The 23,320-nt window shown below is 37.9% G+C and overlaps 10 protein-coding genes across 10 annotated transcripts; 6 read left to right on the top strand and 4 right to left on the bottom strand.

Moving 5' to 3' along the window:
- Nucleotides 1–709: 709 nt before the first annotated feature.
- On the top strand, nt 710–1,213 carry BDF20DRAFT_897704 (uncharacterized protein; the record flags this gene model as incomplete). The annotated part of the gene is made up of 1 exon (XM_053082564.1): nt 710–1,213. A coding segment is annotated over one exon (270 nt), but the record flags the coding sequence as incomplete, so codon positions are not given.
- BDF20DRAFT_897702 (uncharacterized protein) lies at nt 866–1,385 on the top strand (the record flags this gene model as incomplete). The annotated part of the gene is given in 2 exon segments (XM_053082563.1): nt 866–1,329; nt 1,343–1,385. A coding segment is annotated over 1 exon segment (235 nt), but the record flags the coding sequence as incomplete, so codon positions are not given.
- BDF20DRAFT_897701 (uncharacterized protein) lies at nt 1,280–1,585 on the bottom strand (the record flags this gene model as incomplete). The annotated part of the gene is made up of 1 exon (XM_053082562.1): nt 1,280–1,585. A coding segment is annotated over one exon (164 nt), but the record flags the coding sequence as incomplete, so codon positions are not given.
- Nucleotides 1,586–2,018: 433 nt separating this feature from the next.
- On the top strand, nt 2,019–3,916 carry BDF20DRAFT_897691 (GDSL-like Lipase/Acylhydrolase-domain-containing protein). The gene is made up of 5 exons (XM_053082561.1): nt 2,019–2,304; nt 2,369–2,635; nt 2,719–2,771; nt 2,837–3,188; nt 3,263–3,916. Exons 1-5 carry the CDS (start codon nt 2,202–2,204, stop codon nt 3,673–3,675), a joined length of 1,188 nt encoding a protein of 395 aa, XP_052931444.1. The 5' UTR covers nt 2,019–2,201; the 3' UTR covers nt 3,676–3,916.
- Nucleotides 3,917–4,352: 436 nt separating this feature from the next.
- BDF20DRAFT_839734 (uncharacterized protein) lies at nt 4,353–6,416 on the top strand (the record flags this gene model as incomplete). Its single annotated transcript, XM_053079314.1, has 1 exon — nt 4,353–6,416. The coding sequence occupies one exon, from the start codon at nt 4,353–4,355 to the stop codon at nt 6,414–6,416; it is 2,064 nt and encodes a 687-aa protein (XP_052931443.1).
- Nucleotides 6,417–6,857: 441 nt separating this feature from the next.
- On the top strand, nt 6,858–9,965 carry BDF20DRAFT_897682 (uncharacterized protein). Its single transcript, XM_053082560.1, has 7 exons — nt 6,858–7,299; nt 7,479–7,616; nt 7,693–7,917; nt 7,983–8,704; nt 8,784–9,180; nt 9,244–9,437; nt 9,505–9,965. The coding sequence occupies exons 1-7, from the start codon at nt 6,981–6,983 to the stop codon at nt 9,847–9,849; spliced, it is 2,340 nt and encodes a 779-aa protein (XP_052931442.1). The 5' UTR covers nt 6,858–6,980; the 3' UTR covers nt 9,850–9,965.
- Nucleotides 9,966–11,828: 1,863 nt separating this feature from the next.
- On the top strand, nt 11,829–13,239 carry BDF20DRAFT_897665 (phosphate-induced protein 1). The gene is made up of 4 exons (XM_053082559.1): nt 11,829–12,041; nt 12,109–12,216; nt 12,286–12,592; nt 12,670–13,239. Exons 1-4 carry the CDS (start codon nt 11,879–11,881, stop codon nt 12,983–12,985), a joined length of 894 nt encoding a protein of 297 aa, XP_052931441.1. The 5' UTR covers nt 11,829–11,878; the 3' UTR covers nt 12,986–13,239.
- Nucleotides 13,240–14,369: 1,130 nt separating this feature from the next.
- Nucleotides 14,370–15,624, bottom strand: BDF20DRAFT_195228 (WD40-repeat-containing domain protein). The gene is made up of 6 exons (XM_053074898.1): nt 15,436–15,624; nt 15,275–15,376; nt 15,092–15,211; nt 14,690–15,020; nt 14,590–14,619; nt 14,370–14,518 (listed from the first exon to the last, which is right to left on the bottom strand). The coding sequence occupies exons 1-6, from the start codon at nt 15,556–15,558 to the stop codon at nt 14,415–14,417; spliced, it is 810 nt and encodes a 269-aa protein (XP_052931440.1). The 5' UTR covers nt 15,559–15,624; the 3' UTR covers nt 14,370–14,414.
- Nucleotides 15,625–15,763: 139 nt separating this feature from the next.
- Nucleotides 15,764–20,077, bottom strand: BDF20DRAFT_828851 (uncharacterized protein; the record flags this gene model as incomplete). The annotated part of the gene is made up of 7 exons (XM_053078271.1): nt 15,764–15,874; nt 15,950–16,270; nt 16,340–18,259; nt 18,334–18,450; nt 18,523–19,041; nt 19,109–19,268; nt 19,338–20,077. The coding sequence occupies 7 exons, from the start codon at nt 20,075–20,077 to the stop codon at nt 15,764–15,766; spliced, it is 3,888 nt and encodes a 1,295-aa protein (XP_052931439.1).
- Nucleotides 20,078–20,495: 418 nt separating this feature from the next.
- BDF20DRAFT_828883 (uncharacterized protein) lies at nt 20,496–23,267 on the bottom strand (the record flags this gene model as incomplete). Its single annotated transcript, XM_053078275.1, has 5 exons — nt 20,496–20,695; nt 20,753–20,919; nt 20,983–21,179; nt 21,246–21,773; nt 21,924–23,267. Coding segments are annotated over 5 exons (2,436 nt in total), but the record flags the coding sequence as incomplete, so codon positions are not given.
- Nucleotides 23,268–23,320: the final 53 nt, after the last annotated feature.

Below are 23,320 nucleotides of genomic sequence, written 5' to 3'. Positions count from 1 at the left end.
CGAAAGGTGTCCGTAGAACGTCTGAACAAAAATTAAACTGCGTCATGTGTTTTTATTGATAAATACACAACATTTCAGCATTACGTTTAAAATAGATTTTATTGACAAAATATTTTTAAACCCAATGGGCACACAGATAAACTACATATCAAAATTGCCCTGGGCAGAACAAAAAATGGAATAAGAATTAAAAAACCCTTAAAGGTGCAAGGGGAAAACTGCTACCAAGTAATTTGCAAAGGCGAACCCAACTGGCCTGATAGAATCATGCTTAGTAAAGAAGACAAAAGCAAGATAGAGATGCTATGCAAAAGCTTTGAGAAACTTATAACGGAAAAGGTTACGCTGCTTTCCTTATCATCCGATCCCGCCAAGTTTACCAAAGCATTATGGCACATCCTATCCTCGTATGAAAAGGAACATGACGAACATGCAGCTTACGATGTCCGTAGATTACCGTTACCCAAGCGCTTCTTCCCTTTCCCTCTGCCTTCGCTCCATTGGCGTTTCATCACCATAAGCGTCAACTCGCTCCTCCCATTCATGTTTCCCGGTACAGCTCCAAAAGGCTATACAAATCAACTCGAAAAGTTTTATCAAGTGTTCAGCTTCAAAAAGATGGGATTTGATAGGTAAAAAAAGAAAAAAAAAAGTTTGGCAGAAATGTTGTCATTGGTATTTACTGAATTTCATTTTTTTTTGTGACAATAGTTTAAATGACCTTAGGACAAGCCAGGAAACATTATTCCGTAATATTGTCCGTTCAGATGGCTTCACTGTCGATTTTCTTTTCAGTAAGAAGAGAAAATCAAAAGAAGAGAAAACCATCGAAGACCATCGGTTGACTTTGGAAGATTTTGAATATGCCGAAATCGAATCTGGTTACAGGCCCTGCTTCATTGATCCCGGGAGAAAAGACGTCTTCACAGCAGCGATCGGGCTGGATGATGAAAAGCACCAAGTGCGAAGATGCTCTACCAAAGAGTACTATCACATAACTGGTAGCACCAGGTACTCTGCAAGGCTAGAGAAGAAGAAAGCGGACAAAATCAAGGGCATCGAAAGTGATATGCCAACTGCCAAGACAGGCTCCAAAGCCCAATATCACTGTTATGCAGAATACATCCTACAGCACTTGGAAGTCTTGTTTTCTTTCTACGGTGATGATACTGCCAAAGATCGATTTCATTTATACCAAGGACGGAAACGTGCAGCAGACAAAATGGTAAATATGCTAGTTAATGGTAGTACAAAGTATAATGGGGATCTCAGATTGAAGAAGAGAGACAACAAAGAAAAGAAGGGCTCAAAGAAGAAGAACAATGGCAAGGCGGCTTCTCAGAAAAGACGAAAAAAAAAAAAGAAAGGAGTAGTAGAGAAAAAGAGTCAAAAGAAGGGACGCCAGAAGTTAAAGTGGAATTAGGTAAGAAAGATAGGTAAAGTTCATAAGCAATCATCATCAACAACTTATAGAAAGTAACATGTTTTTTGTAATAGTAGTTCAAATGCCAAATGGAGGCCCCAACCTTTCAGTGTCGGTGATGTCAAAAAAGTACCTCTCATTGTATTTGGTAATGGTATGTTCGCTAAAGACAATGTCGCATTCAAGGGTCACCGATGTGGAACGGTGGGTGTTTTGTGGCGTGCACTCAAGCGACGTGAAGCAAGCGGAGACTTGGTAGTACTTGAAATTGATGAATACAAGACATCCAGAATATGCTCCTGCTGTTCGAACGATACTTTAGAGAGGTTGAAAGGCGTTAAGACCTGCAGTATACTTGTTTGTAAGACATGCCATATACTGTGGAATCGAGACGTCAATGCTGCTAAGAATATGATGAAAATTAGTTGTGCTATTTGGAAGGCTCTAGGAAGGCCAAAAGAATTCACGCGGACAAAAATATAAAAGCATCCTCTCCCTCAACATCGCTGGAACGAACCCAGTTTGATAATTAGAGGTAAAAAGAATGAAAACCTTATACTTTCTAGTGTTGTGCAAACTGTCTAACATTTTATTCTTAACGGTCTACTATTATCTTACATCCGCTTAAACTTAGTTTCCTTATCGTCTAAAAATTTGTGTGTGTTGTCCAAATCTAAAGTTAATAAACTGTAAGGGGTCGAAATTTCATCCAGAACTGTGAACTAACTATGATATAAAACAGCTTTGACTTCCTATTCAACCTTGACAATAAGTGACAATGCAAATTTGTCAGCTTTCCAATGCACTCATTTTATTTTCAATCGCAGTTGTATCTGGTGCAAGTGTTAAGAATATAGTTGTATTCGGCGATTCTTATTCAGGTATTATCAATTTAGAATGACTAGAAACAAAAATTAGAGATCTAACATTTATATCTGATTGTAGATGTTGGAAACGTTCAGAGATGGTCCAATGGACCCAACTGGAGTGAATATCTCGCTGCAGCATGGAATAGCTCTTTATACAACTTCGCATATAGTGGAGCAGTATGTGACTCTGGAAAATATAAAACAATGTCAAAAGAGGAAAATCGAAGTGCTAGTCTGCGTGATCAGCTTGAAGCGTATTACCGCCTCAACCTGAAGCTCGATCCTGCAGAAACCGTATACGCATTTTGGATTGGAGTGCAGGACGTGTTTGAGATGGGAAAAAGTATGGTTTCATATATTAAATAATGACCCTTAATTTAAATGCCTCTCTTTGTTGAGTCTAATACTTTCGCTCTTTGGTCATAGACAGTCAGGAACCAGATTATAAAGGAATAGTTGATTGTATAGGACAACAATTGGTATGATTTGAAATGCACCAAGCTCAAACAATGATATTGTTTTTAACATTACAAGATAAACTTAGAGAGCAGCTCGGAAAGTCTTTTTATCTGATAGATATTTGGTTTTGAATGTTCCCCCCATTGGGAAAATGCCATACTATCAGAATTCAGAAATAGCCTCGAATAAGAGTCAGGCTGCAATTGATATCAATCGAGGGCTGGAGAAAGATGTCACAAATTTAAACAAGCATCATCATGCTTTAGAAATGGATTACGTTGATATCCATACATTGATCAATGATATTGTCATTAATCCTAGTATTTTTGGCTTCAAAAACTCCAATTCATCGTATTTGGACGATTGTTATTCTCGAAGCGAATGCAGCAGTAATGAAAATGGTTATATTTGGTGGGATCGGACACACTTTACTTCAGGTAACTGTCGCAGTATGGTAGTCATCATCCTGTATTGTGATGATACTTAAGGACAAGTCTTTTCACAATGCTAGCATTTCACAAGGTCATAGCTAAGAGTATCGTCGAAGCAGGGTCATATATGCCGGAGGCCGTATTCACCAGTGATATAGAAAAAGAGCTAGAAAGTCCAAATTCCAAATTCCATTCCAAGAAATACGTTGTAAAATCATATGAAGGTATTTTTGATGACCAAGCGAAGATGTTTGATCTTCAGAGAATGCAACCTATAGAACCTCAACAATTTCCATTGGACGATGAAACAAAAAGCCTCTATTATACAGCAAATAACAACGCTATTTCTCACAAATCATCTGAAGCAGCTATACCTGCATGGACCCTCGCCATAGCGATACTCATCATTTGCATAGTTGCTTGGATAAAATTCAGAAAGACAGACGATCAATACCGTGGTAAATTTGTACCAGTACGTAACGAGTGCGGTTAAAACTCGAAAAGTCGAGGATAAAATAACAATAAAATATGATTTTACTGAGCGCGTCATTCAGTATGTAAGCAGTCGTTTATAATTATCAAAACTTCACTCCACAGACTCACCTTTCATTTAACTGGAATCAATACACTTCTGAACACATCAATTGGCCTATTTAGGCTTCTCAAAAGTAGCATAGATGATTGTCTATTGTCTTCTAGTGAAGAGAGTTCTATTGTGAGGTGTATGCTATAAGAAGGCGTCTTTATATCTTTTGTTCGCTCAAAAAGGCAACTCTTTTGTATGCTATTGACCATAGTATATAAGTATGCTTCGCGATTTATTCAAAGGTTCAAGAGTTTGTATTAGATTTTAGCTGTAATACTTTACTTCAAACAATTTAACTTTGAACAAGGAAATTCAAATTAGATAAACACCCTATTTTATTCTTTCCCAGCAACAGGTAAGTAACTCGTCAGAACTACTATTTTCAAGTTTATTATGGCGTAAACTTCGTGTTTACTTTCCTTGGATATCCTTTTTTAAGTGAATTACTTATTGGGCGATGATATTTAGGAAGGCAATATCTATTTAATATCAAATTCTATCGTTTCCCGCATAGCTTTTTCTTCAATAGGAGTACCGTTTCTTTCTGACAAATTCAGCTTCAACAAAATAATATCTACAAACAAATGAAACACACAGGAGTTCCCTGCCATCAACATTTAGATCACATGCAGCCATTTTCAGCATCTGCAGAGCATAGTGTGAATCACGAATCTTCCGTTTCAACCTATGCACTCGATCCATATAATTACCGTTCATTTCCTTCCACACCCGGAAGCGCTTCAACCGACCACTCTTTTGGAAGCCTTTGTTCTGCATTCAGCCAGACAATAATTAGTGACTCCCAAACATCTAGCAGCTTTATTGAACATTTATCTGATCAATATAATATTAATGAGGAAGAATATGACGAAGAAGAAGAAGAAGAGTTGAATGCGCCATCTTACGAAACCATTCTGTTTTATGAAATTTTGAAAGAATTCCCTGACCTTGCCACATTTATATGTCATAACGATTTCAATACTTTTTCTCAAATATGGTTAGAGCTACAACGACAAAAAGATCTTGCAAGATACCCAACAAATCGAATGGCTGTTCAAGCCTGGTTAAAAGCTACTGCGCTTCAAATTCACTTCAACCTTGTTACACTTGTCAAAAGCAATCCTGCAAATAGTGAACTCAATTCAGAACCACGGCGTATGTTTTCTGCCTGGAGAAGACTCAAGGATCGTGTTGAAGTTACTCACCAAATTATTCGAATAGTTGAGGATCGACGCGTTTCCTATAATCAAACGCCCAAGGAAGCCATCACTGACTTACAGCAGGCAGCCGCACAATTGAATGACGACCTAAATTTTTTCAAACAGAACCCATCAATTGTCCCCATTATAGACGAGAAAGCAGACTGTATTCGTTTCAAACCAACAGAACAGGTTAGCATAACAGAACTAACCAGACGTACTGCTGAGACCTATAACCTGATGTCCTATGATCACAACGCATCATTGACGCCTCGGATAAAAAATAACACAAACCTTATTAGTGAAGATCGACAGATTTTACTATCAAAAACTTCGCTACTCACTGCACCTTATTATCCAGTAACCGGTTCGACGCCTGAAGCGGAGGAGTCTGTTTTTATTGATAATGAGTCATATGTTCCCAAAATTCAAGAGTGTAATCAAGCCCAGAACAGTTATACGAAATATGGACTTTCAGACATTGACTCTCGTGTCAATCAAGCGTTAATTGACGATAAAAAAGCCAAATCTTCTCCTTCTCCTCCTGTATGTCCTTATGTTCATCCCTTACAAATTCTTGTCGCTACAAGCCAGAACGCTGGATGGTCATTACCCGTGACACCTCAAACAGAAGCAACTCAGCAACAACTATTCATTTCACTTCCATCATCTCCCGCAGCCATTGATGTGCAACACAGAAATAGTTATATATTTGCTCCATGCAATTCAACCAGAGACGAGGCTATGTCGCCAGCAACGTCTTCAATTATTAACTCCCCATTGAATACTTTGAGCGAAGACAGTTTAGATTATCAGTTCATAGATTGTGATCTTGTAACGCCGCGGATAGAAGAGAAAGAATTTGACTATGAGCGCTCTGTTGAAATTGCTGCAACTGATACAAGTATAACTCCTACTACAACTGTTCCTTCTGAAGAAATAAGGGAAGATCTACCGGAAGAGGATGGGTACCAATTGCAGGAAGATGACGTAGATAAAAATATGAAAACAATGCAACATCGGCAACGCAAATCAGCACGTGCTGCTGACCCAAAACGTAGTAGTAAGAAGAAAAAGCTGAATCTGAAAGATTTGCGCAACATGATACCAGTGACTAGAAATCAAACCAGACGAACAGCAACCTCTTATGATGCAGAAACAACGCATTATCTTAAATCTGTCTTTTATAATGTTTATAGTCAAACGAATAAGCTCACTAAGGAACAGCGGTATCGCATTCAAAAGGAAACAGGTCTCAAATCAAGGAATATTACTTATTGGTTCAGTAATCATAAGCGCCGATTTCACGAATCCCTTAAGCTTTTCAGAAAGGTCGTTGAACAGAGCGAAGGACGCGTTAAAACTTACGATGACTTTTTATCTTGGAGACGCTCTCAAGGGCTCCCAGAGGAAATCATGGAAAATGAAATGATAATAGAAGAATTCTGAATACTTTCTTCTTTGAGGCCTTTTTGCCCATTTTCTTGAAAAAGCTCTAAAATGATACCCTTACTGCAACACAAGCATACAATAACAAAACGCAAGCTCTACAACAATAACCAATCTCTCATTCACTTGTTATCGCATAAAAAAAGTAAGCATTACATTAGCCTATAGTTCAAAGTGGGGTATCTTCCGTGTATGGTTTGAATATTTGGAATCTTTTTCAAAAATCAGACGAGTAATACAATTCCAAGAAGTATGATACGACAATTTGAGTGAACCTCCTGAGCTCCAGTTTAACTGACTAAATGCCTTGTATTTTTCCGGGAAAAGAAAGGTTCAATAAACGTTTTTAACAACTCAAAATTAATTGGCATTACATTCTAACCCCAAAGTTTTCAACTTTAAGGAGCATATGTTCTTTCGAAGTCTGTATCCCTTTTGATCGACTTGACTAACTTTATTTGTAAATATAAACTTGCCACCTGGACTACAGATTACAGTTTTTATCTCTTATTCCCCTCTTATTACATTAGATCACTAGCAAGAACAGTTCAACATTGCTCAAAAATGAACCTGATACTAACAGAATCAGCAGCCTTATCCACATCAGCACGGCTCTCCTTCATACCGATATCCACATTTTTGTTATATTTTTTCAGTAAATATACAAATGCTCTAGCGTTATTCAATAATAGCTGGCTGCAATCCTTATTTATCGGCTTCATGTACATATGTACGATTGGATCGGTGGTATTGCTGGCAAATCTATGGAAGGACATTAAAATTGCTTGTCAATTTATGTACTCATGTTTTTTAAAAAAACTGGGGGATTGCGGAAATAGTCCGCAGGACCGGTTGGAAGCATTCTATCAAGATCAAGCTCTTAGTAAGTGTATATGCATAATTTGACGCTGTTGCTCTAATCATAATCTATCCAGATATTGTTAATAAACCTGTACTTCTTTTTCCGTTTCTCCGGAACCCCCTTCTTCCTTTGATCTACTTGATGAAATTTTTGTGTATTGTTCAATTACTCCCTAAATTTGTGTCCGGAACGTCCATTAGTTTACGATGAATCTCGTGAAGCGTTACTTAAAGGCAGAAAAACAATGCTTAAACTATGTGCTGCTCAACTCAAAGAACAAATATCCACAGGAACTATGAACAAAAGGCCAATATGGGTAGATTTGGGTGGCGGAACTGGTAAGCTTCATACCATGTATGTTTATGTTGGATGACTTTTTTCACCTACTGTATTGATTTCAACTTTATAATAAAGGCTGGAACATTGAAACTATGCATAGTATGTTTTCTATTGACGAATTTGAAAAGGTGATTCTTGTAGACTTGACTCCATCACTTTGTGAAGTGGCACGTAAGCGATTCTCAAAAAGAGGTTGGAAAAATGTTATTGTTGTTTGTCAAGATGCATCTACTTTTGAAATGCCAGGTTGCGAAAATGTTTTAGATGGACAGGTGGGGTTGGTTACCTTATCTTATTCGCGTATGTGTGCAGTTTATGGAGTGTTCATAAAAGTTACATCTTGCTCTAACACTGTCATTATCCAGTTTCGATGATGGATCATTTTTACCCAATTGTCGATCGAATTCAATCTCTTCTTTTACCAGAAGGTCTTCTTGGGGTAGTTGACTTTTATGTCTCTGGAAGGTCAAAAGCGCCTGCTACGCACTGGTTTCCACAGCTGGGTAGACAGTGCAATTGGTTTACACGGCATTTTTGGCAAGGTTGGTTTGAATTAGATCATATACACCTTGAACCTGGTCGACGTGATTATCTGGAATACAAATTTGCATCCATAAAGTCTTTAAATTACCGGAACCACTTTATCATTCCATTTTTGATACAAATCCCCTATTACATATGGCTTGGTCGCTCTCACGCTCAACAACAAAATGGATCCTGTAGACTTTCGGAACTTGCTGATGATTCGGATAGTGTAACGAGTGAACAAAGTAACCAAACGTTGGTCAACGGTTCACAAAACAGTAATAATACAGTGATGTGCAAACAGTCATTATCGCGGCCTCAGTTATCATTTCAGAACAAAGCTTGGCGTATTGATTATGATCCCGAATTATCCTGCAATAAACAGTTCAGATCTTATATCTATGCTTTTACATGGGAAGATCCGCGCGTTGATCTCCAGTATTTAAACTTGTCTAAAGATGATACTCTCTTCCTTATAACCTCTGCCGGTGATAACGCGCTGGAATATGCGATCCACTCACAACCAAAGAGAATTCACTGCGTCGATATGAACCCTTGCCAGGTATGTGATAAGATAGAATGAATAGCATCGTCACATAAATGGTTATTTAACCTTAAACAATATTCGTCGTATTACGTAGAATCATTTATTGGAGCTCAAACTTGCTGCAATTAGCTCTTTAGACTTCAGTGACTTTTGGAAAATGTTTGGTGAAGGCTGTCATTCACAGTTTTCGCGATTGTTACATGATAAACTTTCGCCACACTTAAGCTCATATGCCTATGCTTATTGGAATGAGCATAGCAATAAATTCAATCGTAAATTCTATAAAACGGGATATTCAGGATTGGCTCTGACTATTGTCGAATGGTGGATTCGTATAAAAGGCATCCGCGATGATATTGATAAACTGATAAATTCTACCAACAATAAAGAGCAAGCAGATATTTGGATGCAGAGAATCCGGCCACATATTTTCACAACTTTTATACAAAAGATTATAAACAATCCAATATTTATGTGGAATGCACTTGGCGGTAAAATTCATGAAGAAAAAATCCAAAAAAATACACAATTACTCACACAGTTTGTTTACACAGTCCCCATTAATCAGATGAAAATGTTTTTGAAAGAATGCACAGCTCAAGAATATATTGAGAGCACGCTGGACCCCATCTTACAATCTACATCTCTCAAAACTGATAACTATTTTTATTACCTTTGTCTAAATCAGCGATACAACCAAGATTGTTGTCCAAGCTATCTCACAGAGACGGGTTTTAAAACATTAAAGGTAAATGATCCCTCATATACAATGGCTATAACAAAAAAATGAATTCATAACTTATGGTTTTGTGCAGACTTCTGGAGCTTTGGATGCATTCCGCTTGCATACATCATCGATTCTCAGTGCACTGAAAACTCTTCCGGAGAATTACCTTACACAGATTGTTGTTATGGACCATATGGATTGGTTCAACCCTGAATCATGTATCGAATTGGATCAGGAAATATCGGAAATGATGCGAGTACTTCAAAATAATGGCAAAGTCTATTGGAGAAGTGCAAGTACACAACCATGGTATAATGAAACATTTGTCAAGCATGGATTTGTCAATATTGAGCCTTTAAACGTCAGGAAACCAGGACAATGCATAGATAGAGTAAATATGTATGCTAGCTTTTACAGAGCTACTAAACCATAAGCCTAACTTCACATAAACGGTTTATCAAGCATTTTTAAGCTATAAATCTTCAGTCTGTGCTAATTAAGTCTCTTGCTAATGTTTTTTATTGATATGAAGAATCGGTTAAGGGTTATGATCACGATAAATATAAGATGCTGAGCCTCTTGATATATCGCGACTGCTTGAAATGTTTCAGGTTTCCGTCTAAACAGCTTGCCGTGATTACTCATGTTTCTTCAAATCCAAGTATATTATTGTTCTAACTGTCAAATACTTTTCAGTAAAGACAAGTTTAATAAGGAGTGTCACCAGGTATCTCTTGAGGTAGAGTGAACATGTTCATTTCCAAAGCTGTATTTAGTTGTTAACAACTTTTCAGGGGCTGTTGTTTAAAATCCGTATGTGGAGAAAGTCAGACCCTGTTGCAACAATGTGAAGCTCATAGTCCTCGGCTAGGTTATCGCTGGCATCCGAATAAATGTGTTATCCTAGACAGATCAACGCACCCTATAGATTACCAGCTTTATGGAGTTACTCTACAACGTCAGCTCACTTTTCCGTATCTAGGGATACCTTTTCAACCAGGTGGTAGTATAGATATAAATGAACTAGCACGTACTAACACGTTTAAGGCCCTTACTACGATGAATCAATTAGCAGCAATCGGTGTCAATCCTGGTGGATTCGAAAAGGTGCTCTCACTACAGTTATATGTCCAATTAGTCCGCGCAAAGATGGAATACGGACTGGCCATTAGCCCCCTAACCGCGAAGCAATATAAACAATTCGAAGATACCCAGAACAAGTGTATTCGACGAATCTTTGGTGGGTCCAGTAGATCGTCTGCCTTTTTTATGCTTCATTTTGCCAATCTGCCCACCATGAAAGAACGCTCCTTCGTCCTACAAGCTAAGTTCCTATCACGTTCCACCTCACTGCCTACTGATACTTTACTCTCGATACTACTCCCATATATATGCCAGCAACAGAGTAAATCGTTATATTGCAAGCTTGTTCGTTCTCCGATCTGGCAAGATTACACTTCTTCTCCGCTCAATCAACAATCTGAATCAGCTGCTCTGCGACGCTGTATTGCTAACTTCCGTACTAGCCTCCTTCACATCCAGCAATCGAACAGCCCCAACTCCAAACTGATCTATCAATGCCGTTCTCGATTAATGATCGACCCGATCCTTTATATTCCAATGTCAACTAATGAACGCAGCCGATGTATCCGATGGCGTTTGGGTTGGCTTCCTGGAGGCCACCGAACCTATTGTCTTAAACATCCCTCGTCATTACTTACAAAGTTCCACGCTATCTCCTGTTTAAACATGCACCACCGCCTACGACTCCCCACATCAGTCTGTGATCCCATATCCTATGTCCTTAACCGTCTTCCCACACATCCGATCTACAACCCATCCCAAATACAAAACTGACATTTCCTATGGCCAGCACTTTGTCACATTTTGTTTGAACTCGACTACTTACACCACTCTCAAGAGCCGCCTACAACTCCTCGGTTAGGGCACCTATTGCTCGACTGGTTACCCTCTTCCCCTCCCCCAACCCTTTAGTCCATAATCCTTTTTACCCTTGAGCCCTAAGGGTTTTTAGATTCTTTTCAGCCTTTGGGGTGCCCCGAGCAATTTAGATAAGCTTAATATCTCGTGTCCATTGGGTTTAAAAATTATATAATAAAAATCATGTTTAATCGTACAATACATTGACTTAGGATAGCTACTCTTGGATTGGATGTATGCGCCCGCGATAATTACACCTTGATCGTTCCGTTATTCCCTAGTTTGCCTCTGATCATCTTCCCTTTTTCCTTTGTCCCTTTAAAGGTTTTTTAATTCCCTCACACTTTCCCTGAACCTCCCCGGGCAATTTTGGTAAGTATTTATCTGTGTGCTCATTGGGTAAAATTTTATTGTAATATCTCTAAAAACGTATTAAATTTCTCTTATTGCCACCTTTTTTGATCGCTTCTTTTTTTCATTTTTTTCATTCATTTACTAATAGAGGAACGAATAAGCCAATAATGAAGCTATTTGGTATAGCCACCTTTCTCTTTTGTACATTTCATGCTTTTGTATTAGCTCAACAAGCAGTCCAGAATGGTTCTACTGTTACTCCTGTCATTTCACAGTATAGCAACTTATTTCAAAATACCGGAGGAAAAGTGCTCCATGACAAAGTGAACGGTAGGGAAACCTTTGGGTGGCATGTTATTGAATGAGGTAGAAATGGTAACTGACAAAACTCAAACAGTATATATCATTTTCTATGGTAACTGGAGCGCGCCTCAAAACCAACAGGAACAGAATATTTTTATGCAGTTTATCGATAATATTTCGACCAGCTCTTGGTTCAATTTGTGTAAGTATACAAAACCGACTAAATTTGGCTTCATCTAATGGTTTCTTCTTCATCCCTAAATTTATACAGTAAAACAATATTCAGACAGTGACGGGCATTCAGTTACGGGACCCCTTAATTTGGCAGCCGCTGTCAACGATGCAGGAAGTCATTCATTAAACCTGACCAATTCTGTCCATAAACAAATTATCATTGATGCTGTCAATTCCGGTTATCTGTCACCTACAAATCGTATTGACAGTAATGGTGTTTATATCATCATGGGTGGACCGGATGTTGCTGATGCTGATTTTTGTAAATCAAATTGTGGATATAACAGTTATAGTGACGAATTCCAATACATGTTCATAGGTTACCCTAGTGTCTGTCCAGAGACGTAAGTAAGCTTCGATTTATACCAATGGTGGTAGCAACACTTTACTAAACTTACCGAGTGCTTTTTGTCGTTGACAGTTGTATCCCAACAATGAATAAGAATAAGTCACCCAACAATTCACCAGCTATTGATGCTGCTATCACTATCTTTTCACATGAAATTCAAGATATTTTGACAGACCCCAGAGGTGATGCTTGGGTTATCAAAACTGGCGATAATGTTGATGTAGAATTGGGAGATTTCTGCTCAAGCCAAGGTACCAGCTCCGACCAATTTGGAAACCTTGTGCAAACGCAAAGCGGCAGTTACAACCTAGAGTTGAACAATATGAAATACTTGGTTCAAACGATTTTCGATCTTGAATCCAAACAGTGTAAGCTCGATTCGTCTTAAGACAATGCTCCTTTCCTCTGTATGTATACCCGATTGAATCCTCCAAATTGTACCTTTATGTATATCGATAAAAACCAAGATAATCCTTGAAGAAAAGGTGTTTTTTATTACATAAAAAAATGTTTAAACTCATTTTATAGAATTTGAATTGAGGTTAAATAACCGTCAAATTTGCAAGAGGATGACTATTATCTGCTTCATTCGCTTCTCGTCTTACTTATTATTGCAGCTCCTTACCTATTATCACGTCTGGCAGTAGCATAAGAAAATAAAAATATTGTCAAATTATCGAGGCATACTGTATGCCATACAGCTGTCCCTTAAAGAGTATTGAAAAAGAGGAAAAGAAGGGTGAAGACTTAATGCCGCTCGTTATTATAGCTTTTGACGAATCATGGACAGATATGCCATGAGTGTAATTAAAGGGTATTGCCTTTAATATATTAACTTTTCCGCGCTATCCACAAACTGTGATGGCATGGAAGCATAAAATTAAGTACATAATGTATTGTAATATGTGATTTGCCGAACAGGTTTTCCTTGTTGATGTGCTTTTCTTTCACTAAATTTATCCTATCAGTGATGATACTCTTGTATATGCATGTGGAGGATAACATTGCTTTAGAGCTAAGAAGTGGAAGAAAAGAAGAAGGGTGTTGAAGAAGTTGAAAGATAAATACGCTTTTTAAATTTGGCAATATAAGTTTTCGTTTGACAACACTTATAATAATAGTATGGTTTACGCGTTCAATGACACTGAAAATTTGACTCGATGCTATGCTGATATCTTTGCCGTGTAAGGCAACAAGCACTAATCGAACTCGCAATACTTGAATGTCTTTTTGATATATAGCTTCTTACACGGACCACATGTCTTACAGGCCGTAAATTGAATTATCGTTAGGAAATGAAGAGACTTCAATGTAAGCACGATATGAAGGGTTCTGTATAGTCATGAATAATTGTCAAAATCATCATTGTAAATCTGTTGCAGATGCTATCATAAGCGTGGCTTCAAGCCTTTGTTCTTTTCTCCTTACTCGCCATCCTTGAATTCTATTGAGGAATGCTGGCCAAAAATTAAAAGCCATGTTTGACGCAATCCGTTGCAGAAGAGAGCTAAAATTATCGCTTTCAATTCAGGAAATGTATAAGACAAGTATTCATGATGATCGTGTGGGTGGTATTAGACATGCAGAAACATTTTGAGAAAAATGCTTACAGAAAGAAATTGGCCTTATGAATCAGGAATCATCTGTCCAACGTATACGTGTTTTTTATTTATAAAAGTTGTATGTCGTCTACAATGGATGTTAAAATGTTGTAATATCAAACAGTAAAAAGACTTGGACCCCTCGATGATTGTTACTAAATCTTCTTTTATTTTCTAGGATTTTCTTTACATCTATGCCACCGGCAGCTATTTGAGTCATTTACAATTTACCAGGTGTGTGTGGCAGCTCGAACATAATCTAGAAGGTTTGTCGGAGAAAGTATTCAAGCTGGAGCTCATGCATGCAGAACAGAAGATTCCTAGTCAACCAATTATTAGTATCGAACCTCAAACAAAAGGTAGTTATTATCTGCAGATTGTTTAAATATACCTCCACAAGTTTTACAGTGTAGTCTACGTTCTGTTTGGTGATGTAATAAAAAGAAAATTAGGAATTGCCACGATTATAGGTGTATTTTCAACATGCGTACCCAAAACACCAAATATCTTGCAGCATTCCATGCATTCCTTGTGTTTATCGTCTTTTTCGTAGTGATAAGTATCTGTGGTATCTGGAGATACAAAGGTATAAACAAGGCCATGCCTATTTCCTGTGAATAATGTTCCTTTCGAGGGAGAAAGAAAAAGGGAAACAATGTCAGATTTGTTGAAGCTAGAATCAGCACGGTTTATGTGAGCCATCTCTTTGACAAGTTCAAGCGACCATTCACCATGTTTTGAATGCTTCGCCCAAAACTTGACAATTCCGTTCCTATGTCCTGTTATGATCAATTCACGCTTGCTCCATTCTGACAGCTTTTGCTAGAATATTAGAGTATAGGTTTAATAATACAGTATATTACTTCCTATTGCGCTTCAACGTGCGTAGTTACCTCATAAAATATACAAGCTAAAATGGATTCCGAACTATTGCATGCTGACTTTTTAAAGTAAAGATCTCCATTTATGGTCCAAACACGAATTGTATGGCCCGAACATGTGATTATATCACCCTAATCAATAAGACATTCGTTAGAATTAAAAGAATCTGTATCAAATTTAAAGAAAAGACTTACTGAAGTGTTGTTAATTTGCACAATATCAACTCCATTTTCGTGATTACTCAATGACCTCACATACTGTTTCCGATTGATATCCCAAATGATTGCAGTTTTATCCTAAAGAAGAATATTCGTTAGTTTACTAACTAAAATTCATAGCGAGTAACTGATCTTACATCAGATCCGCTGACTAATATACCATAGGCTCTTGATGAAGCTACTGTATTGACAACCGAAGTATGACCTCGAAAGCATTCTAGTAAGTCGATCTTCATACCGTTGTCTTCAATTCTCCACATGCAAACCAGCTAGGTATTTATTATTAATAGTGTGACTTTATACTGAGTTAATCTTTACATTTACCGTTACTTACATTATCCGTCCCCCCAGTAACGAATGTGCATGCATTTACAAAACAAACACAACTAATCAGTCCCACATGCATATTCTCATAAATTTTCAGTACCTACGGGTTGAAGATTTGTCAGTCTGATAAATTGTGAGCTAAAGGTGAACATTGTAACATACCTTTCCACTTTCAGTGGATAATACTCGTAAACTGTTGTCCGAAAATCCCCATTCAAGATAACGCATGCCATCCGGAGGCATTAGATGCTGTTGACACGCTGTAACGCCCAATTTACCTGCAAAAATGTCAATATTAGCAATTTCTTGCTTAATATCTCGTACCGGCAAATAGGATTGCATTAAGTTATCCAAGTTGTTTTCAATGTAAAAGTTATTATTTGTTATTCTGGTATTCTTAGGTGGCCTAGCTGGATGGGCTCTCTTAAAAAGTTGGCGTGGGGTTTGTCCAAAGTTATTTATAATACCTATTGTGGCTGTTTTTTCTATTGTATTTGTGATGGAATCTAAGTCAACAGCGCCTTCGTAAGATACATGATGAAAAACGTTCATATTTTCAACGGCTTTTTGTCCTTGCTGTTTGTAACCAAAAATTAAATCGATCCAATGATGAAGGTTTGCGCTAACATAATCACTTTCTAGTGCCTAAACACCAAAGCAAAGTTAAAAAAGATCGTTGTACCATATCTATTCATTGTTAGTTCAAGTATTTACCTCACGATGCTTTTGAATGAAAATCTTGGGATCATTGTGTGCCCAGGGCGGTAACACGACGGAATCAATGGTCTCTCCTGTGTTCTGCTTGACCCCAAAATTGAATTTATTCACATTTATCAAAAATTCAGGCAAGTAAAAAAACTCGGGTATCAATTCTCTAACGTCACCCATGTTCTTTTCAGATGCAGATTCCCATGCTTTACTGATCGAATCAAAGAGGCGGTCAGCATGATCAAATGTTCCTCCTTGCAATTTCAAATAATGCTGGGTGAACGGTTCAAGACGTATCAAGAAAGAACAAACAATCATAGCGGAAGAGTAATGTGTGCCGTAATGGAAAGCTGGCGCAGGATCATTCGTTTCACTCCATTGACGATATCGCTCAGAAAATTCTTGCCGTCTCTCAGCAGTTTGAGCACCCATTGGCTTTGTTAAATCCCTGAAAGTCTTCGGATCATCAAGGTCAAGTTCGCTGCTGTAGTAATCTGCCAAAATCCAAGGGAACACAGGATATTGGGTCAAATCATTGTATGATCTACCAGCGATAGCATTTAAATACATTAGATATTGGAAGTTCGAGATTTCACGACGTTCCCAACGTTGGGTCAACCCAGACAAACTGGAAGCACCAAATATACTCGATAATTTGAAGGTATTCCCTAATCCACTAGCTGTATATTTATCGATACTTTGATCAAATACGGTACTTTCGGATTCTTCATGTACAGATACTCTGTTAATAATTTTTGAAAACAGTTCGTCACGTTCTTCTAAAGCGACCGTAATAAGCGCGTTCTGCCCATCATTTAAGAAAATTTCTAGTGCAACATCTCTAAACAGAAAACGTCTCTTGAAAACATCTCGAAGGTCAGCATTTGCCCACTTTCTGCATGTGTGAAATTCACCAGAAGAGCGATTTCTTGGCTCAGTTTCTACTCCGGCAGCTTGAGCAAGCAAAATTAAATATTGATCACGTTCTTCTTTAGGAACATCCCAAATTTCTACCACCTCACCGTTGCCCAGCTGGAAGAAATTGTCGATTAAGTAGATATTATTTTTACACAGGAGGAGTAAGCCTTCGCATGCATCTAGACCAGCAATTTGGCTGACATTATAAACATCCAAAACCATATCACCCTGCTCCAATAAACGAAGCACCTTTCTGTTCTTATCTTCTTCATAAGACATATCTTCATTTTCATCGTCATCATCATCAAATTCTAATTTACCGAGATTTTCTGCCACTGAGCTACCATCGGCCGTGGTTATCAAATGCTCATCATTTTTCTCGTGAGTAAAATGGTCCTCGTCGGCTGTAATATCAGCTGCAACACGTGTAAGCTTTATATTCCTGCCATTGCTATCATCAAGTGGAGTGACTGTCTGACTTCTTTCTTCCTGATTGCTTCTATGAGAATGACCAGCTGCTTCTTGCTTTGATAAGTAAGACGTATGGCTCACATTAACAGCTTCTTGTAAACGCTTTCGCATACGATTTGGTCCTTCGGTATAATCTAAGCGCCACTTTGTATCTGACGCCTTTTGCATACCCCATATGGCTCTTTCACGCATAAAGTCTGAAGCTATCCGTGACCATTCACCCTGTACAAAACTTTCATGACCATCAAAATCTTGCAATGCTTTGGCGAACCGACCTATCTCGACTTCATAAATGTTTTGTGACCACAATATAGTATCATTTTTGTAACTATCGATGATACTTCGTTCAAGAGACTCTCGCTTTTGGACCTTCTTAAGTGTGTTGATGCGTCGCGTTACGAAGTTTTTGAACATCTCTCTGCTATACTTAATCTCTTGGAGAATTATCGTATCCCATGCTTTACTAATATGTTCATTGAATATTGTATTTAGTTCAATTTTACGGGAGTCGAGCCACCTGTGGAAAGATTCATGATCCTTATTAAAGTTATGGTATTAAGATCAGTCTATCAGAAAAAAATTATTTTTTTTCAACTTATTTATTTATTTACCATTTCCAACATGTGTATAAATCCACTGATCAAATCTTGAGATTCAAGACCCTTCGCGCGAATACTCAATACATTTTCTAGATCTTTGGGTTTTTGTAAAACAAGTAGTTTCAACAGCTGCAATTTCAAAGTTAGTTAAACGCCGAAATTTCGTCAAATATAATGGTTTTTATCCTTCAAATAACTTACGCTGGTAGCAGCATCTCTGATTTTGTTGTCAGCAACGAATAGATACCGATATAGATGATAGCAAAAACACTTCAAAAGCTCAAGATCAGTATTCTTGGCGCTCAGAATAATTCTTTGATGGTGTATGCAATGATGTATAAATTCATCAATTTTAGCAGGCTCAAAGTTATTGTACTCCAAATCAGATAACTTCGCTATCACCATACGATTAAACGACTTATACAATAACATCACAGAAGCATCATTCCCTCCATAGTACCCAGTAAAGCTATCCGTATGCAAAATTTCTAATATGGTTGCCAATAGATCGTATGTTTGTTCGATACCGCCTTCTCTGAATTTACCGTGGATGACAGCATCAGCTGAAACTTGTAGGAACTTGGACAAATTAGCCATGACATGAGAGTCCAGCAATAAGTGTGTGTCGAGCTGTGCGGTGGCTTTTAGTCTTTGCAAAATATGTGTCATCAAAAAGCTTTCAAAAAGCACTTGTTCTTCATGTGGACTGGGAGGAACAGCCTACAGAAACGGGAACAATAAGTAGCTATTATCATTTTTATATGTATTTTAAGCATAATAGATTTACAGCGAATACTGTCAATAAGTCTTCTATGCCTTTGCTTTTCGGATTAGTGATAAATTGTACGCAGATATCTACGACAAAATTCAGCAGAGCGTCCATCATTGCATTTTCTGGTATTTTGAAAACATGTGCATCACTATTCGCTTGATTCCACATTGCAAGCCTATGATGGGTGTTTATATTTCTTAGATTATTCACAAAGTTGAGATGCAAAGATATTGATGGAACTTACCTTAAAGATACAGTAGACCCCACCTTTTGATTAGAAACGTGGGGCGAAGTTTTCGTTGTCAAAGCTGCCGTCCCACCTCGTTTGATAAAACGGCTGCTAGATGTTACAGCATTAGTAACGGTAGCGGCATCGTCTGCAGCTGAGGAAGATATAGGAGACATAGGTGAGCTTAACGAGTCAAATTCAAGATTAGCGATAGTGACTTCTCTGGACAACAGCTCGTCCTCAACTGCCATTTGATGCGTATCACAAATAAAGGCAAATAGAGTCCTGACAACTATATCAAGATTTTCTGGTGTGGTAAAGATATCTTTGAACGACGTGTAAGTGTTATAAATGTGGTTAAATAGCTCTACATGGCTTTTGTAAGCATGTATAGCATTGGACCGTGATGACTCTGGTATATTTTGGTAATCTTTCTCTTTCATAATGGTTTCCCCAACACTATTACTACGAATGCGACTTGGTTGGGTCAGTGTAGGCGTTTGTGAGGAGTTAATACAAGCGTCATCAACGAATTTTCTTGCTTCATTCCACATGGCGGAGATAACAGGCAAGATTTCCGGTATTCTTACTGTATCAGCAGCCTTATTATTCTTTAAAAACGAGTATAAAGATGATATATCATAATTTTCGCCAACATTTTTCAGAAACTCGTCGTCATCAACACCAAATATAGTCAACGCCAATACATCATAAAGCTGGATTACATTCCAATAGGTAGGTAATAAGTATCGCATTACCAAAAACCCTTCAGAGACTGATTTAAATTTGTGAACGAATGTTGCGCCTTGGGTGATGAAAAGACGAGATAGTATTCGTGTCGCCATCAAAACTGTATAGGGGTTATTGTTCGGCGTAAAGAACAACAAAGGCCACTTATTAGTTACTGTGCGACTGAATTTGTTAATGTATTCAAGATCCTTGGTATTATCACAAAGGATATTCTGTAAGGCTTCCATCACGATATTTCGCATTGCAGCAGCTTTAGTTGTACTTCCATATTGCCTAACATCATGGATTAATCCCTTGTCTGTAAAGCTTTCTTCTGCTTCAATTGAAGCATTTATTAATGTTGAAGCTGTGCTATCTGATGGTTTAGAATCTTGGTTGGAGAGGCTGCTCGTAAATAAATCTACATTATCTGAACGAAAAAAGTTAGCATCGTAAATGATAAGACACAAGATACGAATACTCACTATTACGAATAGTAGATGCTAGAAACGCTGCAGCAGCTCTGATACTCTCTGTCGTCCAGTTAATCAATAAAATAGCTTTGAAAGACTTGGTGAGACTGGAATAGAGCTCCTTAGCATATACGTTCATCCTTAAGGCCAACAGGAACTTTTTGACAAGATCTAAAAAAATATTACGTTCAGATGGAGTAATCTGGTTATAGGTGTGTTGTCACTTACGAATTTTGGGCAATCGTTTAGAATTGTAATGTCGCGCTTTACTAGTTTCAAAGAAAAGTATAAATTGATCTAGATGTGTTTTTTGCACTACGAGGGGTGTTTTCTTCCAAATGTTAAAATTAAGAACAATGTAACGATAAGCTAAAGGGTTATTGATTGTGGAATTCCTAAAGTTACGGGCCAGTATTAGCAAGTTTTCATTGTAATTCATAGAAAAGGACTATACTTACTCTAATTCTTGAGTATTTTTGCCTATGAAAACCAGTATCAAGTCGAGCAATTCTGTACTAATCAAGTCTCGCTTACACTTTAGAAGATAGGCATATATTTCATACCCATGACATCTCTCTATGTCTTTAGAGTTACGCCATGAATATCTGATCAATTCAAAAAGGATAGATGTTGATTTACATAGCATTTCTTTTGTCTATGTGAAAAATGTTAGCCTGTGACATGGAGGTAAAATACCTTATCTTGCTACTGAAATATTTACTTTGGAGAGTTCAACGAGTTTTAAAGCGATACCACAACCGCCAATATTCCATATTGACTCGTCTAAACCAAGCGGATAAGCGACAAGAGGATTCCCTTTCAAATGTACCATATACTCCAAATGGCGCATGGCAACGCCTACTTTAGCAATGGCCGAATTGAGAAGTATTCTAGAGCCGTTATCAATCTCATCCTTAATAGTCACTTCGGTTATCATGTTGAATTTAGTTGATATTAAGCCAGCTTGAGCTCCTTCACTCAGGAAATTGCTAGCAAAGATGGCTAAGAGAATCTTATTTTCAGATACCTGTTGTTGAAGGAAGTGTCCATCTTTTAAAGATATCAGAAAAGCATGAGGTGAATGGGCTAATTCCTTTCGAAGACGGTGGGATTTTGCCGTCGTTCGAAAACTTGTAATTAATGCAGTGGTTGCCTCATTCGTTTGATATTGATGTAAAGAGTCTTGGAAAAGTGATTTGTAGCGAGCTCCTAGATTAAACATCAAATTTATGGTTTCTTTTCCCAAAACCTCTTCGATAAGGTACATTGGGCCCAAGTCCCAAACAAGTCGTGATTGCTTAGATACATTCTCGTCGAAAGAACCTATAACCGCTCTAAATTCTGTCACTTCAGCGGTTGTAGGAGGCTGTGATACGTATGGAGATGCCACTTGTTCAACAAACGAGCCATTGATGTACAGATTCATTGTGCTCGACTTTAGTGATAATCTGGACTTGTGGTGAACAATAGCCACATGATACCAATATCCTGTTTGAAATTGAAAGGAAGTGAAATTGGCCTCGTGGTGTGCTGTGGGATTGAACACTTTTATAGTTTTTGTTTGAGAATCAATATAAATTCGAAAAGCCAGATGAGCATTACTGTCCCACAAACTAAAGAGCAACAAATTTGACCCGCCATCTTGACGATCAAGGTGAATCCATGCGAGCAAAGTATACCCTTGGCTTTGAGGCGGAAAGCCCGATAGTCGTGGTATTTCTAACGAGGAATGTGTAGATGTATCATTATCAAATTGTAAAAAGTTCGGCCATCTACTACGTGATGCGGTGTGTAATAACAAATCTAATAAACCAGGTGAGCTTTCTAGTGCTTTATCGCCATCGTTAACATTGAATCTTTGAAATATATAACGAAGATCTTTAAGGTTTACACCCATAGCCATTACTCGCTTCGTAATGCGCAAAAGAATCGCCCTTTCCTGCGATTCAATTACTGGGAAAAGCTCCGTAGCCTGTTGCTCCGGAAAAATTCGTTTTAGCAGGTCTAAGGTCAATCCACAGCTGTTTATCTTTACTTGGTTGCCGCGAGAACTTTGAGCTAATGCACATATGATACGAAGTATACTCTCCGATAATTGAGGATCTGATGTTGATACTAATTTTTGTAAGTGTAAAATAGTGGGTAATACTTCTGGATTGACCAGATTCACCGACAGAGAAGACTCAATATTTGATCTGATACTTTCCAATCTGTTACTAGCTGTATAAGTTCCTTCTACATCTGTATTTTCGCCACTTTTTCCATTGTTGCACTTCCAGTTATCGTCAAGACCAAAAGCGAACAAGACATTAAATATCTTCCTTGGAATACCTTCTCTTTTGAAAGCACCAGTCAATATTAATGCATTTTCTACAGTACCATATCCCACATCTTGCAGAAAAACTTTCTTATTGATTTCATGTTCTCTCATGGATTCTGATAAAATAAAGAATATTCCCTCTAGTAACGATATAATCCTGTCTTCTAATAGCCATTGCAAGTTGTTATCATCAGCCTCTCGTGGTATATCACCAGCAGACGCAAAGAACTGCTGTGGATCTTCAAAAGCGCCTTCCAGAGCCACAATCATATAGATTAAATTGACATAGCCGCCCACTTTGCGAAAAATGTTACGTGCTGGTTCATGGGCAATAAAAACACGGTGAATTGTTTTAAGAACTTCTAATTTGAAATCTAAATCATATTTAGGTATAATTTGGATGGCTTCCATCACTTTAGTAAAGGCATTTCCGGCTTCTATTGCTGATCCAGTTGTTGTGTCAGGTGACGAGGGAG

This window comes from Mycotypha africana (assembly GCF_025528875.1).
Source record: "Mycotypha africana strain NRRL 2978 chromosome Unknown BDF20scaffold_13, whole genome shotgun sequence".
NCBI lineage: Eukaryota > Fungi > Mucoromycota > Mucoromycetes > Mucorales > Mycotyphaceae > Mycotypha > Mycotypha africana.
Note: the sequence above shows the minus strand (reverse complement) of the source record. Positions and strands in the feature narration are given on the sequence as shown.